The 14475-nt window shown below is 24.8% G+C and overlaps 3 protein-coding genes across 5 annotated transcripts; 1 reads left to right on the top strand and 2 right to left on the bottom strand.

The window, feature by feature from the left end:
- Positions 1 to 1120: 1120 nt before the first annotated feature.
- LOC112598553 (sperm-associated antigen 7) lies at positions 1121 to 6560 on the bottom strand. Of its 3 annotated transcripts, none has more exons than XM_025345066.1 (9): positions 6203 to 6560; positions 5686 to 5891; positions 4509 to 5571; positions 4182 to 4386; positions 3795 to 3862; positions 3461 to 3549; positions 2505 to 2676; positions 1444 to 1618; positions 1121 to 1333 (listed from the first exon to the last, which is right to left on the bottom strand). In XM_025345066.1, exons 3-9 carry the CDS (start codon positions 4953 to 4955, stop codon positions 1215 to 1217), a joined length of 1275 nt encoding a protein of 424 aa, XP_025200851.1. In that variant the 5' UTR covers positions 4956 to 5571; positions 5686 to 5891; positions 6203 to 6560; the 3' UTR covers positions 1121 to 1214. The 3 variants fall into 3 exon arrangements, with proteins under 3 accessions (XP_025200851.1, XP_025200852.1, XP_025200853.1); XM_025345067.1 differs by having other exon boundaries at positions 5686 to 5861; XM_025345068.1 differs by lacking the exons at positions 4182 to 4386; positions 4509 to 5571; positions 5686 to 5891 and having other exon boundaries at positions 6203 to 6530.
- A 145-nt stretch (positions 6561 to 6705) lies between these two features.
- Positions 6706 to 10469, top strand: LOC112598445. The gene is made up of 10 exons (XM_025344909.1): positions 6706 to 6795; positions 6866 to 7145; positions 7259 to 7390; positions 7692 to 7833; positions 7895 to 8018; positions 8851 to 9051; positions 9135 to 9244; positions 9312 to 9521; positions 9590 to 9944; positions 10014 to 10469. The coding sequence occupies exons 2-10, from the start codon at positions 6868 to 6870 to the stop codon at positions 10247 to 10249; spliced, it is 1788 nt and encodes a 595-aa protein (XP_025200694.1). The 5' UTR covers positions 6706 to 6795; positions 6866 to 6867; the 3' UTR covers positions 10250 to 10469.
- Positions 10470 to 11097: 628 nt separating this feature from the next.
- Positions 11098 to 12793, bottom strand: LOC112598492 (putative ATP synthase subunit f, mitochondrial). Its single transcript, XM_025344974.1, has 2 exons — positions 12549 to 12793; positions 11098 to 11369 (listed from the first exon to the last, which is right to left on the bottom strand). Exons 1-2 carry the CDS (start codon positions 12660 to 12662, stop codon positions 11160 to 11162), a joined length of 324 nt encoding a protein of 107 aa, XP_025200759.1. The 5' UTR covers positions 12663 to 12793; the 3' UTR covers positions 11098 to 11159.
- Between the last annotated feature and the right edge of the window lie 1682 nt (positions 12794 to 14475).

Raw genomic sequence — 14475 nt, 5'->3', positions numbered from 1 at the left:
ATCATAAAATTAATTAATATAATGGTGTTTATACGTACTTGGTTTTTTTTTTTTTTTTTTTTTTTTTATTAGCTATTAGTTTACAACTATGACAGCTCGACTATTACAGAACGTACTTGGTTATAAATATTAAAAAAAAAAAAAAAAAAAATGTATCTGTAAAAATGTTAACATATATGCCATATTGCTTGTAATAACAACTGTTGAAAAAAATGCTTTAATCATTTCTTATAACTACTAAACGCTTTTGATGGCTACATTGCCTAAATATCAATTTGAAAATTTAATACAATAAAAGGTTCATATTCATTAAAAATTGATAAAGTTTATTCTAATTAAAAAAACAATGAAAATACATAATTTTTTTAAGCATTAAAAATTAAAACTTTAACAACATTTATCAAAAAAAAATCGCAAAATTTCAAATTATTTTGTAGTTAGAAATTAATAAAAAATTTTCTTCTCATCTTAGATTTGAAAATATAATACAAGATTTCTCATGAGTTATACGTACAATGAAGAATTCACAGGAAAGTCAAATTAATTTTTAAGTTAACTTTTATGATATTGAATTCATGTGGCATCCTAAGGGGAGGGGGCAAGATGATGCATGTACTTGCTTCCCCCCTCCTAGAATTTTAAATTTGTTACCTAATTGTAATAATTTGATGTAATAATGTTCTATAAATAAAATTTATAATAACTATACCTTAATGTAATAATGACGAAATAGTACAATATTATAGTATGTTTATTAGACAGAGACAATACATGAGGGTGTGGCATCCTCTTAACATCAGTTTCAATGTGTATAAATTTATAAGAGTAATCAGAGTTGATAATTGTTTTAAGAGAAATAACTTTTGATCTCTTAGTTCATAATATATTTTAAAATGTGATTTATATCAAAATAATAATAAATACTTAAATTATATAAACTACTATAGATACTTTCTAAATTCTTTATTTAGTTTATATGTTACAATCGGTTTAGTCAAATAAATATCAAATATATAATATTTTTGCCTTACATGAAGAACTTAAAGTTAAATAAGTATATAATTTTAAAATAATACATTTAAATTTGAGAATTTAATTCTTATACTTTATTGTTCTATATTTGTTTTAAGTAATTTTAATATGAGCTGTATTCCTATTTTATTTGATTTAATAAACCTATATTTCATAAAAATGTAGACTATAACTAGAAAAAATTAGTTCGTTTTTGAAGATTGACTTTGAGAGCCATTTTCTATTTTCAATCGTTTTTTTTCGCGTATATCTGCTAGTGTTTGCTCAATTGACCTTAAGTCCTTTTTATTTTCACTTGGAACTGAAAATGCATAAGTATTATAAACTATTTCATGAATATTACATTTTAAAATTAAAATACTTGTTGGATTTAAAATCTAAAATTATATCAATGAAATGTTTTAAACTTACCAAATCCATAAGATTTATTAGTTTCTGTCTTTCGTGCTGCTTGTTCAGCTGCTTCCAAGCCAACAAGGTGTTGGAATTTTTCTTTGTAATTATATTTAGGCTTATCTTGGTTAGTTCGCTTTAGCATCATTCGTTTTTTTTCATCTAACATTTCTTCTATTTTAACTTGTTCTCTCTAAACATTTTTAAAATAAGTACATTAACCTATATTCATAGTTATTGATGTTGAAACTATGATTTTGTAAAACTAAATACATAATATGGGCTACAATGTAAAAATAATGTCAAGTAACGTGGCAATAATAAAAATGTCATAAGCCCTTATAAAATGTATATATTATTTAAAAATCTGAAATTTAGGATATTCAGATTAAATAATTAATTTAGTCATAGACAAATCAAATTTACAATTATTTTCAGTAAAAAAAATTTTTTTATACATGCATACATATTTTCTTTTGTATTTTATTGATATAAATTACTTATTTATTAATATTTTTAGTCTATATACAATCTTAAAAAATAAATATAAAGCTCCAGTACTTAATTATTATATGAAAATTCTAGAAAATCTAAGTTATAATTAAAAATACTTATTTTTTTTGTATGCAATATATGATCTATATCTAAGGAGTATAATTATTACTATATCTGTTAAGGAGATTACTATTGTGTTAAGAGTAAGATAAATTAATATTAATAACAATGTATTATGTTAATGAATTGAAATAATAAAAAATACATAATATTTTTGTAGTAAGCTTAGATATGAAAAATCATCCATTAAAGACACTCAAAGTTGACTTGTTTTATTTTTTAACCATATAGCACCAAGTATGGTTTAAAATGAAAAGGGGCTGGTTAAGAAGATTACTAGTAACAACACAATTTTCTTTAAGACGGCTGGGCCAGTTTTTATGAATGAAAGAAACGACACAATTTTAGATTGTTGGAGGTAAGAATGTTAAAGTACATTGGTAGCTTAATAATATTAATAGATACATATAAACATATAGTTATCGAATATTTAATATTTATATCAATATAAAAAAAATACAAACTTGCTCCGACAATCTTTTAGCAATATCATCATTCCATTCTTGACCATTTCTGAGTGCATTCAATTCATCCTCAGAAGGTGGAAAGTCTTTCTTGAATATCATAATATATCGATCAACTTCTTCTTCTCCAAAAGAATAAGCTAACATTCCAGCATCCTCAGCAATTTCATGTCTACATCAAAAATATATATTCACACAATTTTTAATCTGTAATACCTAATAAATTATGATTAGATTTACTTTTGGTGAGCATTGAAAATCTTGAATATAAAGATTACACAATCCTTTTAATCAATATCTCTCAGAACAATAAATAATGCTCATTAGCAGTAATGATACAAAACATACCCAAAAATACTACTAACAACACTAAATTAGCAAAATAGCAATAAAAACCGTAAATATGCAAAAAATAGCAAAATAAAATTTCATGAATAGCATCAGAGAAGTATGAAACATATTTGTATATTACTTTGGATATTCTAGGACAAACCAAGAAAAACATGCATTTGCTATAACTTTCAAGTCCTGCTCATTAGTATGTTAGTCATTGAACCCTCTTTTTTAATGATCTTTCCATTCTAGTTCCTAATTTCTACTAATTTTTCTATAATAAACTACATAATCATCCTCTCATATCAAATTTATTCTCTTTAGACTTATTCGATAAAATACTTTCAACTAAAAAGAAAATGATCCAGAGATCTTTTAACTTAATTATTATTTACTCAAATTTGAATAAAAATTCATTCCTGAACTCAGATTTTAGATCATGTATTAATGTTATTATTATTTATAAATGTATATTTAAAGAGTGTTATCAATAGACATTTTTTCTACTCATATCCTCCACATGTTATTTTTTTCTTTGTTCAAATTTGTTTATCACATTACTTAAATATAGATTGTAAAAAAAAAAAAACAAAAATAATGATAAAAATAATATGTTTACTCACACAATATTGCGTAGCACTTTATTCAAAGTAGGGAATTTCAAACGGGTTTGGTGATCATCTTGGACAAATAATGTCACTTTTTTCTCCGTCTGAAATAAAATACCATTTAATTAAACAAACTTTTAAAAGAAAAAAAATCAAAACTTGTTTTTATAATTTAAACAAAACATAGGATAAAAAACATTTTCAGAATATAAATACCTAAATAATAAAAATCAACCAAGAAACATTCTTGAGATTAATTTTAATTTATAAATTACATCAACACTAGATAACTTGAAAAATATATAATGTTTTATTATAAAAATATATAGTTAATTAATAATCGTTTTACTTCGTTACGGAACTGTATCATTCTTGCTTTTTCTTTATTCTGTTGCTTGATGAACATTTCTTGGGCTTCTAGAAAAAGAAAAAAAAATAGTCAGAGATAATAATATTTATGTTATGTTACTGGCAAAGTGAATAAGTTACTTATAATAATTAAAACTTGATAGTTTTAGGGAAAGTAAAACATCATTTTAAATTAAATATTTCAAGCTTTTGTATAATATTATTAAATTATTTATGGTTTAATTTTAAACAAGTACCTATGAATTATAAGCATTATTAAATATAAATGTGTTTGTAGAATAATTTATGCGTTATTTATCTGTACTATCAATATCATAATATATAAATTTATTAATTACACAATATTTTGTTTTTTATTTAAACACACTTTTTATTTTGTCATTTCCATTTGTATGTACTTGTACTGAACTTATTGATTGTTCATTTAACAAATTTCTTAATGCTTCTTTATTTTCAAGCTTTTCATTAATGTTTATAAGCTTTTTTTGATATATACTAAGTACACTTTTGGCATAAGGCTGTTTTAAAATTCCATCTTGTTTTCCAGCCTTATAATAGTCATCAGTTGTTAACTAAAAAAAAAAAAATATAAAACTATAATCGTTTTAATAATTTGATCTTTATCAATTATGTTGTAATAAAGTTTTGAAATACCGCATCTATAACTAGCAATTTATTTGTGGAATCCCCATACCTTTTTGTTATTTATCAAAATTGGAAGTTGAACTGATCCAATTTCAACTGGTAAAAACTTTTTATTTGAATTTATTTTTATTTCCTTTGCTTGGCTTTTAATGTTTTCTTTTACTATTTTACCTGAATCATTAAAATTGTCATTGTTTGACTGAATAACAGAAATTATTTCTTCATTTCCTGCGTTGGAATTTGATAAGTTTTGTTTTGTATTTATATCCTTACTTTTTTCCATAAATTTTCTTAAGTCTTCCTCACTATTTATATTTGGTGTAGCATTGTCAGATAATTTTTCACTTATTCCTATTTTAATTTTGGTACCAAATAATGCTTCATGAGGTATTATTTTTATGTCTGAACGATAAGTTTGATTTTTCATTAATTGTACGAAACGAAGGCCTTCATTCCAACTAGAACTTGTTTGATTCTGCATCCAAGTATTTAACATACTCTTAATGTCTTGTTTTACTTGTGCATTGTCTTAGGAATGATTAGGTTTGCCATAAACGATTATTAATTCTGGCCAGAGGCCTCGAAGACAATTAACTAGATCATTAGAAAAATCTTGACCATTAGCAGATTGAATAATACAAGGGGCTCCTAACAAAGTAAATATATCTAAAGATTATAAGCCACTTCTTCAATTAGTTTATGTTTTAAAGGTCTTAGCACTAGAAATTTTGTAAGGTAGTCTTGATAAATCATTATATACTTAAATTTTCCATTAGAAATCGAATGAAATTCAATTAAATCAACTTGGCATCTGGAATTGAATTCAGAAAAAATAAATGGTTTTACCGCTGTGGCTTTTTTAATACTATTTTGTTTTTCCTGGCATATTTCACACGTTTGTAAAAATGTGCAAATATCACTACGGCCTATATTTTTGTATTTTTTACTTAATTCCTTTATCATGCGGTCACGTCCACCATGCCCAATAGAAATATGAGTTGATTTCAATAAATTGTACAGTTTTTCATCAGACACCATAGTACAGCACAACGCTTTTGTCTTTCATAGGAACTATTAATTGATGTTTGTCTTGAACTAATATTACATCAAACCTAAAATCAAATTTAATTCTAATATTATTAAAGACATCAAGATTTAATTTTTTTTTACTTTTAAGTACTTATCACATTATATGCAATTTGATAGAAAAATAAATAAATATTTACCTTTTTAATAGATGAAAATCTCTTGACTCCTTTTTCTTAACTCCACGTTTTAATTCTAGTATTTGTCTGATTATATTATTATATTGTTCATCAGTTAAATATGAAGCATTTTTAGCTAATTTTTCTCGGTTTTTTTTTAATTCACTATTAAACTTTGCTTTTGCATCCATTGTGTACTATAGTATTATATAAATAACATGTGTGCACTGAGTACAGAATGTTATTATCGATAAGTCAACAATGTTATTATACAGTTTTAATGTCTAGTCATATAAATTTATGCATTAAAATTTTATTAAGTAGTAGACATTTTATGTAGGTTTATTAACTGCTATACATTAAGAATCATTACACATAATGACTAGACAATATTCATATAATGTACATTCTTAGAGATTTTGTACACTTTTTATATAATGACTAGGCATTAAATGCAAAATGAGGGAATATTCACTTTGCCAAACAACACAAATAAATATCAAAAAATAAATATAATAAACACCCAATTAAGGCTTACTTTTTTGCCTTAGTTTTTCTTTAGTATCCACAGTTGGTGGTTTTTCCATTGATTTCATGATTGACCCAAGTAAATCCATGATGATGAAATTCGAAGGACAGAGTAAATAAAAATAGATAAGTACTCAAATTATATCCAACAATGATTGACAAAAATTGAAAACAAGTATCGCAAATTCGCACTATTGCTGTTACTGCCTGTTGGCTATTAGCAAAGACGAGACGATCAATAATTCAATACAACTTGACTACAATAAAAGTTCAAAACTTCAAAATCTCAAATCTCAACTCTCAATGGAAAAATAAAAACCATTAAGTATCAAATAATAATTAATAATGGTCTTTGTTAAATGGAATGGACAAGAATACAAGATAGAAATTGATAATACAGAAGGACTTATCTGTTATCGTAAATCCCAGAAATGTATGTTATTCACGTTGTTATTATACGGTTATTTTGTGATAAAAGATAATATTATTAGCATATTATAATCAATGTACATATTATTTTGACACGGTTTTGAATTTTTGACTTCGACTTCCGAGATTGAATTTATACAAATTATTTTTCGCCACTGATAAGTGATTAATTTGGTAATATATTATAGTAGATACGGACGTACAGTCAATTTTGCATTACTAATATATAGGTATTATGTTCTAGAAATGGATTTACAAAATTTGGAAAATTATCCAGTGTATATACTTAATGTGATTCCGGAGCTGAACGAAGAAAGCAATGTACAAATACCACAGCAAACGACTTCTGGAGAATTGATATCTTATAACTTTTATGTTCCAAATGAAGACCATCAAGTTCCTTTACTGAATGCAGATTGTGTTCCGCCAATAGTTTCTCATACAAATACTTCAAAGTCAATCAAAAAATTATCTTTTGACAAAACTATACACCACTCGGCAGTAAAGAATGATCAATCTATTGAGTTAGTAATAAATGTTATTTTTTCAACATTTTATTTTTAAAAATTCAAATTATATCAATGACAAAATATGTATTTTAATTAGGTACCTATTGATTTTTATTGAATTGTCTTAGGCCACACATTAACACATGTTCAAGTAAATCTGTTAATAATTTATCACTGTTACTAAAAGATGAAGATATACATAATGGTAATAATAAAGTAATGAAATATGACCCAGCAACTGATACAAATGTAATTGTTCAGTAAGTATATTAAATTTAAATTTTATACTTAAATACCGTTATTAATTTTTAAGTTTTTTCCTATAACTGTTATTTATTAATAAAAAATATTAAAATAAAATGATCTATTTTATGTTTTAACTCAGTACTGTTTATTTAGTTACTTCTTCATATTGTAAATACATTTTTATTGGTATTTAACTTTAAATTTTATTTATTTTTTTAAATAAACAAAATTCATAAATGAATGTTATAAACTTTCTGAATAATTAATATTGTATAAAAATAAGTATATTATTAAAATGAATTAATTTTTATTTAGTTTGATAAGGCCTACTGATTTAGAAGCAAATTGTAATGAAATAAAAGTGCCAAAACGAGGACGGCCAAGAAAAATTATTAGCGAATTCAGTAAAAGTGAAACAAAACAAGACGAATCTTCAAAACAGATCAAACCAGAAGATGTAATTCAATATACTTTAATACCTATTTGCTTATTTCTTAACTGCTATTATATTTTTATAGATTATAGAGTACCCATTAACATCTACAAAGTCTGGTCGCTTGTGTAAACCTCCAAAATACTTTTTAGATGGTAAAAACACAATGGAAACCAAAAAGAACTCTTTTTTAATAGTCAACAATAATGGTAATGTTTGTTTTCTATATATAGATGCATTTAAAATTTAAAAGAATGTTTCTTTATTTATAATTAATTAATTAAAGTTTTAATCTGTATTGCATGAATGTAGAAACTTTTTCATATATGTCTTAATATTTTAAGGAAATGCTGGTGTATTAATATTCTGTTTATAGCTGAAAAAGAAGTTATGATGATTCATGAGAGGGTTGTGTGAGATTTGTTAAAAAATGTAACATTTAATGTTATTAAGAACATTTTTATATTACTCCTTTTTTATTGACAACCAAACTTCCTCAACTTACCATCATTATTTTTATCGATGTATTTTTTAGTTTTGATTAAATCATATTGATTATTTAAAATTATCCTATTATTATATAGACACAAATATTGAACATATATAAAGTGAACTACTTTAAAATATGTAAATTAGTTCCAAATTTTCAAAATTTCATTGCCAGCAGTTTTTATTATAGTACCTATTATTTTTTTGTAAAATGCAAAATTTAATAATAAAATGAAAATATTTTTATGTGGATCAAATCACTGTTATTATATTTTCCAATTCATTTTATATATTTAAATTAAAATTTATGTGTTGGTTGATGGATGACAAGTTTAATAATTATTACTTATTACATTTTGGTAAACATATTGTATACTATAACTACTTAACAATTCATTCTGTTATTATAGATGTAATTTAATTTATTTAATTATTTTCATAAAATAAACTAATAAAATACTATGTTTGATGTTATAAATAATAAATACAATGTCATATGTCATTTGTATTCGTATAAAATATTGAAATAAAAATTTTAATATATCTTTCCAGACATTCTTAGTAGAAAAAAAGTAAAATACAATGTTAAATCAGATTTTGTTTGTGGAGGATGTGGTAAAACTTATTTAGGCCACAAAAGAATGCAAGAACATTTTGAAAAGTTCCCTACTCACAAGATGAACACAGCTGAAAAACAAGTGGATTCAGAATTACAAAATATTTTCCAAAACCTCAACAAAACACCAATAAATGGTAATCTAATTTTGATATTTTATAGATAGTAATGATGTTTGATAGTTTAATAACAATTATATAATATTTTATTAATATTCTAGTTGATATAATTAATGGTAAAAAAGAAACTCATACTCAAACAGAAATCTTAAAAAATCGACGTTGTGCTTATATCAAATCAAAAAAAAATTTACAATTTCATTTGAAACAAGTAAAATCATTTTATAAAAATAAATTATTTATTTCTATTAAATTAATTTATATTTGTGTGTTATTAGATAATGAAACATCTAAAAAAAACTAACCTTATAAAATCATTGTCTGGAACAATATCTGTTTGGGATTTATTATCCAGTACACTCGAGAGTGATGGTCTACTAGCATTTTCTAAAGAACTAAATACACTAATTATAAATTTAAGAAGTTTATCAAAATATTTTAAATTTGTATCAAATTGTGAATCTAATTCTATTGATAATAATCAAATGGTAAAAATTTATGAGATATTTTACCCTATTGGTATACATTTATTTAATAAAAAATTTTTTTGTTTTAGTTCATAGATGATTCATTAGGACATTTGTTTGGCTTACCAAAAGGCTCTTATTGTTTAAAAGACATTCAAAATGATTATGAAATGCAGCAAGAATCTAATGTTTGGGCTATGGACTCTACAAAATCTATTGAACCCGAAGTTTCTGTGCAACAAAATTTAAATCGCCATTCTAGTCCTATTCATTTAAATCTTTTTGATAGTCAATCATCTAAAGTAGATTTCTTACTTAGCTCTAGTATGGAAGAGTCAATATTGTGTGATGAAAATCAAGCAGTTTTGGAAAGTGTAGATGGTCTTGTATCTGAAAGGTTACGTACAATGTCTGATCATTTGCACTCAAACGTACCTATAATTGGTAGGTTAAGATTTGTTATAATATATACACTATATAATATGTACAAAAAAATAAATATTTTATTTACAGATTATCCTATTGCATCCACATCATCTACTTCTAACGTCTCTCAACCAGATTCCTTTATGGATCACGAGGTTTATGAGGTTTTTACTAATGATTTGAACATAGTTCCTACATCTACTGAAGAGTTCATCAAAAGCTTAGAACAGTTTGAACCTCTGAATGATGCTGATAACACACTAAGTACAGAAACAAGAATGTTGGACTTTGAAGATCTTCAACACACATTTCACACTTCTTAAAGTGACAAAATAATATTTTTTTTCTAACACTTAATGGCCTTAATTATCGAGAGCGACTTTATTTTTTTTTTACATAAAATTATGGATCTGTTAATTATTAATTGTTAAATAATTCTATGGTTAAGTAGAATATACATTGGATGGCCATTTAGTAATAATTTAGAGTAAATACAATTTATTGCATTTTGCACACCGCAATTTATTTGTATTTGAAAAATAATATCAGATATTAAAAAAAAAACTGTACTTTGTCTTAGAAAATGTTACCTATTAAAAATTATTATTTTAGTAAATATTATTTTTTTTTTTTTGTTAATGAAAGAGTTTTTGATTGCTTTTATATTTTAAGTCATAAATATTTTTAATGTGTTCTATTTTAAATTAATTAATATACCTGAGCACTGGTATATTATTTTAGCTAATAAATAGAAAAATATTTTGTTTTAAATTATTTTTAATATAATTGTCCTTAATATTTTATTTCATCTATAACTCAACATATGGGTTCCTAAAGATTTATATAGAATATTTAAATTCAAAACAAGAATTTTATGATAGTGACTAAATAGGTACTGAAATAAAAAATATACTCCATCCAGTGAGAGAATACAACATAACTTGTATCTTTAAAATAAATATTGTTATTCTTTGCAGAAGCACTACTAAGTGACTTAATGTAAAATTATAGATTTAATAATCAGGTATACAACACATATAATAATTAATATTAACTTTTCTTCAGGTATAATTATTTTAATGTCTATAAATATTACAAACTGATACTAACTATTAAAAAAAGAGACATTTTGTTGTTTTGAAATTCAAATACATGTATTTTATTATACGAGTGTTTTAAACCATCATGTTTATTAAACTAATAATATAAATTCTGCTGCTTAATATTAAACTATTAATGGTGTTTGTAATTGCGATGATGAACAAATTTGCCATAGTTAATAGCATAAAAGAATATCATGGAACCAGCAAGTATATGAATCACTGGAGCAACTGTTGCACGTTTTGGTTGTACATATTTGTGTGACCATCTCCAATAAGCACGGGAAAATAATCCAGCAATTGCTTTTGGCGATTTGTTACGACGTCCCACCCATTCAGTGACCTGAAAATATTGAATAAAAATGATGATAATATACCTAACTTAATTATTATTAAATTAAATTATTTATTAGTTAAAATGTATTTAAGGTAGCTGATATCCAAGTGATAACTAGAGTAAGGACTTTCATGCATTCGCATATTTTTTCGTATGCAGAGTAAGAATACAATACACTTCAAACGTTTATCACCAAAATCTCAAAGTTTGTAGTGTATATTTTTATATTTTTGGGTTTAAAGGACATATTTTTTTATTATAAGAGCATATTTTGAAGGTTTTTCGAAAATTTGTTTTTCAGTGAATATTTTTCACGATTAAGCACACAAATTATTATATTTAACTGTTTCTATATTCTCATTAAGAAGAGACTCATTTTATCATAGTTGTGAATCTGCAGATTAGATTACAATAAAGTGATATCAAATTCAGTTAAAACTTATAGAAAGAAAAAATAAAATTATTAAAATTAAATATTTAAAGAAAAAATATAATTTTTAGAGCTATAAATTTTAGTGTATGAAAGTCTTTGCTCTAGTGATTACCTATTAGATAAATTAAAACTAATTTTAATATGAAAATAACAATTATACCGATACATACAAATGTAAATCAGGAACAATAATTTATAAATAGTATGTTATATGCAAAATTAAATAAATATTAATTAATAAACAATAAACATTAGTATTTTCAATACATCAAATGTCCAAGTATGAAAGTTAAAATAAGTATACATTTTAATGAAGGACAAAGGATGTTTTTTTTTTTTTTTTGTTTCAATGGTTTTTGATTTCATACATACTAACACAAGATATAGGTTTAACTTCAGGAATATAAATTAATGATACAAACAAGATATTGGATATACTAATGAAGACAATCTGTTATTAATTTTAATATACTCATAACTCCTCGAAGGTCAAAGGATTTCAATTAGTGGTAATAATACGCATCATATCCACTAAAACGCACTACTTGAGGGACACGACATTACTATCTAATGTTGATCATCACACGATCAACAAATAGTTATCGGTTGTAAGCTGCTCGAATCATAGGATATCGCCATTGACAGATAACAATAAAATAAATCTAAACGAATCGATCTGTCAGATGCAAACACAAAACATATTCGCATTCGCTTGTTAGTAAGTAAGGTTTAACTATTGAAAAAAAAATTACCTCTCCAAGTTTCAATTGCGAAAACGGTGTGTCGGGTGTGCCGTAATAACGTGCCGGATCGTAAGGTCCGTGCACTTTAGGATTATATTCCGCGGGGTAGTCACCGATGGCCATCTTGAACGATTCTGTAAAACGGACTAAATGAACCAGAAAAACAGCGATGTGGATTATTATCCAGTTCTCACAACAGAAAAATCGTTCTGTCGTCCACCTGATGAAGGTTAAACAGTCAACTTACAAATTATTATTATTACTATTGAAGTTTTTCACGAGTTTTTATCACTTATCAAAACCACCCAAACAGCTGATTTGGAACAGTGTAACCAGATGTTGGTACTCGTACATTCAAAGAGGATCTCTATTCTGCTTTCTAGCGGGAGTTTAATATTCTCTTTAGTAAGGAAAAACATTTTTCTCAAAAAGTTTCGATAACTCGATGAATCAAAATTCAAAGTCAATAATATCGTTTATCGATGTACCTATCATGATAATTAATATTATTGGTCTTGTATAGGATTATAGGAAACGCAAAAAATGCTTTTATCGGATAATAGGATTTTCTTTTCTAATATGACTATTGACTAAATAAAGTATAAAGTATTTTTGAAAGAACATTAACCGTTTGAGTTTGTACATCAATTTTTTCAGTTTTGTTTTTTTAAAGTTATACATATTTATATATATATACATAAAATAAATTATATTGTATTTTAATTTTTACGAACTAAGTGTTGAAGTTTTTTCATTTTATTTAACTTTGAAATAAGAATAATCAATCCATATTTCCATAATAATAATTAATGAATTTGTAAGATGCGGCGGTTATGATGAATTGAAAATTTTCATAACTAATATTAAGTAATTTATCAACATTTATAATTTATAAAAATAGTCAAGTATAATAAATACTAGATCCAATATTACATCTATTTTATATTTTTGAAAAATTATTTTTTAGAACTATTACTATACCTATTGTATTGTTTTGAATAAACGAATAAACCATGTATAATACATTAATACTTACTTGCTGTTTACCATTACGCGCCAACTACACCGACTAGTAAGTATCTACATTTAGTTATTTAAATATACTAATTGATAAAAATATATTACAATTATTATTGACTATTGTTGACGGTTAATGAATTTATTTAAACGCGCACAAATTGTTATTACTAAGGTTACCGGGTTTGCCGCTCTTTTTACTAAGTATCTACATACCTGTCTCAGAATATGTGCGCTGAGTCAATGTGTTGTTTACCTATCATGTGGTAAATTAATATCAATTACCTGTCACAATAGTTTTACTTTTACATCATAAAACATCAAATTTGACTGTTTTCCTCACGATTAACTCTATTGTTAAAAAAAATTTGAATTTATTCTTTTCATTTCATATCTAAGACAAGTTAATAATTTAAAATGTTTAAGAACATTTTCGGCAATGAGGTTAATTTTCTTGCATAGACGTGGCGTACAGATGCAGCGAGTGCTACACTGCTGCAGCTTTCGCTGAACCTGAAAGTTTATTTAGTAGTGGGCTGGTGGATATATTTTATTTGAAAGCATAGATAAAATTAATAATTTTAAAAATGTTGAATTTAAAATTAAATTAAAATATTAGTATTCAATAACTTGAGGCCCGTGCAAACATGTCACTTTTAAGGGATTGTGTTTAGTCAATTAAGTATTTCTTGCTCATTGTTGTGTTTGTAGTAAATAATATTGGTGTGTAAATATTAAATATTCCCTAACGAATAAAGATATTATCATATTAGATACTATTATACTATATAGTATCTATAGACTATAAATTATAAACATGTTCCCACTTCCCGACCGCCCATCCAAAATTCGCATTAATACACTGTTTATTGTTTATTTCTTATCTGGTTTTTTAGCGGTCGTAAATAAAAACAAATTG

Source organism: Melanaphis sacchari, unplaced genomic scaffold (genome assembly GCF_002803265.2).
Source record: "Melanaphis sacchari strain LSU unplaced genomic scaffold, SCAv2.0 Contig48_pilon_pilon, whole genome shotgun sequence".
In the NCBI taxonomy this organism is placed as follows: domain Eukaryota; kingdom Metazoa; phylum Arthropoda; class Insecta; order Hemiptera; family Aphididae; genus Melanaphis; species Melanaphis sacchari.
This window is presented reverse-complemented; position numbering and strand designations above follow the sequence as displayed.